Source organism: Mandrillus leucophaeus, unplaced genomic scaffold (assembly GCF_000951045.1).
Source record: "Mandrillus leucophaeus isolate KB7577 unplaced genomic scaffold, Mleu.le_1.0 Scaffold366, whole genome shotgun sequence".
Classification (NCBI taxonomy): domain Eukaryota; kingdom Metazoa; phylum Chordata; class Mammalia; order Primates; family Cercopithecidae; genus Mandrillus; species Mandrillus leucophaeus.
Window position 1 is genome coordinate 573,346 of NW_012103876.1, and position 3,162 is coordinate 576,507.

Sequence of the window (3,162 nt, forward strand, 5' to 3'; positions counted from 1 at the left end):
CCTTCCCCAGTCCGTGACCGGCGCCGGCATTTTGGGTCCAGGGATAAAACGTGTCTCCTTTGTCTCTACCAGAAAATGAAAGGAATTGAAATTAAGAGAAGGGAGAGATTGAGGGGTGGTGTCAAGATTGAAAGGAGAAAGAGGTTGAGAGATAGTGAGAGAGGTTGGACAAGAGAGTAAAAAGGGGCCGCTTACCCAATTTAATATTGGTGAGATGTTTGCGAGATGTTCCTTAGGCTGGTGGGTCTGAGGAACCGAGGTCGTAGGTGGATCTTTCTCACAGAGCAAAGAGCAGGAGGACAGGGGATTGATCTACCAAGGAGGGGTCCCCCGATCCGAGTCATGGCACCAAAATGTCATGAGCGTCCGTGTGAAGAGACCACCAAACAGGCTTTGTGTGAGCAATAAAGCTTTTTAATCACCTGGGAGCAGGCGGGCTGAGTCAGCGAAGGGAGATAAGTGTGGGGCGGTTTTATAGGATTTGGGTAGGTAAAGGAAAATTCCAGTCAAAGAGGGGTTGTTCTCTGGCGGGCAGGAGTGGGAGGCACAAGGTGCTCAGTGGGGGAGCTTTTTGAGCCAGGATAAGCCAGACACAAGACAATGTCATTGCTTAAGGCAAGGACCAGCCATTTTCACTTCTTTTGTGGTGGAATGTCATCAGTTAAGGCGGGGCAGGGCATTTTCACTTCTTTTGTGATTCTTCGGTTACTTCAGGCCATCTGGGCGTATACGTGCAAGTCACAGGGGATGCGATGGCTTGGCTTGGGCTCAGAGGCCTGACATTTTCGACCTCTGATTCACAACTTTCCTGAGCCTTTCACGGATGCTTCTTGCTGTACTCGGCACTGCACTCTTTTGCATAGGGATGATCCAGTGATCACTGGGGTCCCAGGCCAGGATCTGTGTCTGTTCCTCGTGCTTCAACCCGACTAGGCCTGAGGAGTTGAGGGTAGTGGAGGCCCTCAAATAACTGGGAATTCTGAGTGTCCAAAGGCGTGAAGCTGGGGCTGCACTGCTTAAAGGCTGCCCACGGCCACCCGGGGAGGCCAAGAGCTGGAATTCAGGACTCGGCCTTCAATTCAGAGCTCCTTTCACCAGGACTAGAAAAGGTTATTCCAGAGACTGAACTTGCAGCCAGAAGCCCAGGACATCCTAGTCTTCCCGCATCCGGCCCATTAGAGCGACCAATAAAAACTACAAATTCCAGCATGCCGCGAGTCGCGGCCTGTCCTCGCGCTCCCGCCGGCTCCAACCACCCCTCTGCTCCTCATTGGCTCGCAAGCCTAACGTGCTGTTCCGTGACTGGTTACAGCTCTTGTCGCTCCTAAGAACCCATTGCTGGGGCTGGCCGGCCTGTGCCTTGGATCCTCTAAGGAGATGGAACTGCGCTCAACCAGGATGAGAGGCTGCCCGACCAATGCAGCTGCCGCCCCCTCTGCTGCAGAGGCTTTGCTTTTTGACTCCCTGGTGACCCTAAAGTTGAAGAGCTTCCGGCCGGAGGCCATTAGATGGGACACCCGGAAGGCGGAACTTCTAGGGCGGAAGTGGCCGAGAGGCGAGGAGAATGGCGGCGGGAGGCTGGATTTGGCGTTGGGGCTGGGGCCGGCGGTGCCTGGGAAGGCCTGGGCTTCCCGGCCCCGGCCCTGGCCCCACTACACCTCTCTTTCTTCTTTTGTTGCTGGGGTCTGTGACTGCGGATATAACTGACGGCAACAGTGAACATCTCAAGCGGGAGCATTCGCTCATTAAGCCCTACCAAGGTGAAGCCCTTGTGGTGGGAATGAGTGAAGGGTGAGGGCGAGGCTGAACAGGGCTGGGGGAAGGCGTGCCGTTTCTCCTGAGCAGAGCACCTCTGTGGGTCTCCTGCCTCTGGCGAGGTCAGTCCTGGCGTGGCCTCTTAGCACCTGTCTCTTCCCACAGGGGTCGGTTCCAGCTCTATGCCCCTCTGGGACTTCCAGGGCAGTACTATGCTCACGAGCCAGTACGTACGTCTGACCCCTGACGAGCGCAGCAAAGAGGGCTCTATCTGGAACCACCAGGTGAGTGGTTCTCAAGAGGATAGGCTTACTGTTCGGTTGGCTGCTAGGCCCTGCCTCCCGAGCAGCAGAGACCCGAGCTTGGTTTATAGGTTTGCACCTCCGTCCCTGGCCTTTTCCTCATCTTGGTCACACCCACCAATAATGAGAGGCGATGGGTATTGTGTCAGGAGCTGAGTTTGACAATTTTCATCCTCCTCACTTCCTTTAAAAGCCATGCGAGATGAGTAATGTTATCTCCATTTTACCCACTAAGAAGCTAAGACTCAGGTTTGAAAGTGTCTTGCCCAAAGTTACGTAGCCAGAAAGCAGTGGAACTGTCAGGCTGTCTGACTTGAACCCCCTCAGTAGTGGGAAGAACCAAGCGAACTGGATCTTTATTGGGTGTTTTGCTGTGTGTTAGGCACTGACCTTGCCATGCCTTACTGCATTTAATTTTCAAACAAGCTGTTTGAAATAGATGGCTTTCATAACTATACAAAAATAACACAGCTAGCAAATGACATAAACAGTATTTAAACTCTGATTTGTCTGATCTCTAAGCCCAGCAGTTCTCTCGATGTACCTGACTCTTCACCTGGACAGTGGGGGAACCCCTTAGAACCCCTTTTCCAGTGCTTGTTTGAGGGTCTTGTCATCAGTAGTGTGGAGGGACTGGACCTGTGGGCAGTTTTAGTGCCTGTGACCTTTGCCCCAGAGTATGTAGTATGTAATATGTGAGCAGTGGCCAACGACAGCTGCTACACAGACTCCACACTGAGGCAGTCAAGGTGAGGAAAAAGGGGAAAGAAGAATAATTTGGGGCTGGGTTACAGCTTGGAGCGGGACCTGCTCCTGCCCCAGCTTGCCTGATCTCAAAACCCTTCCCATGGCTTAAGCTGTTGGCCAGTGTTCTATTTTTCTCCATCACCGTGCTCTCTGGTCCCTGCTGGTTGACTTTCTTGTTTAGTTCTGGGAACCCACACTGTCTTTGTGTTGCCTGGTCTGCCCCTCCCCTCAGCTCCTCCTCTCCTTCCTGCCCTGAGCCTCCACACTGCTGTTAGTGGCATCTGGGGATACTTTCTTCAGCTTTCACTCTGATCCTCAGAGCCTGGAGTCCCCTGTGAAGGGGTAAGCATGCATTATG

The 3,162-nt window shown here is 53.2% G+C and overlaps 1 protein-coding gene across 1 annotated transcript in view; it reads left to right on the forward strand.

Moving 5' to 3' along the window:
- Positions 1–1,327: 1,327 nt before the first annotated feature.
- LMAN2 (lectin, mannose-binding 2) overlaps positions 1,328–3,162 on the forward strand; it is a 27,645-nt gene continuing 25,810 nt past the window's right edge. Inside the window, exons 1-2 of the mRNA XM_011989970.1 lie at positions 1,328–1,760; positions 1,921–2,039. Coding sequence (XP_011845360.1) covers positions 1,565–1,760; positions 1,921–2,039 — 315 coding nt within the window. The 5' untranslated portion in view covers positions 1,328–1,564. The remainder of the gene's footprint in view (positions 1,761–1,920; positions 2,040–3,162) is intronic.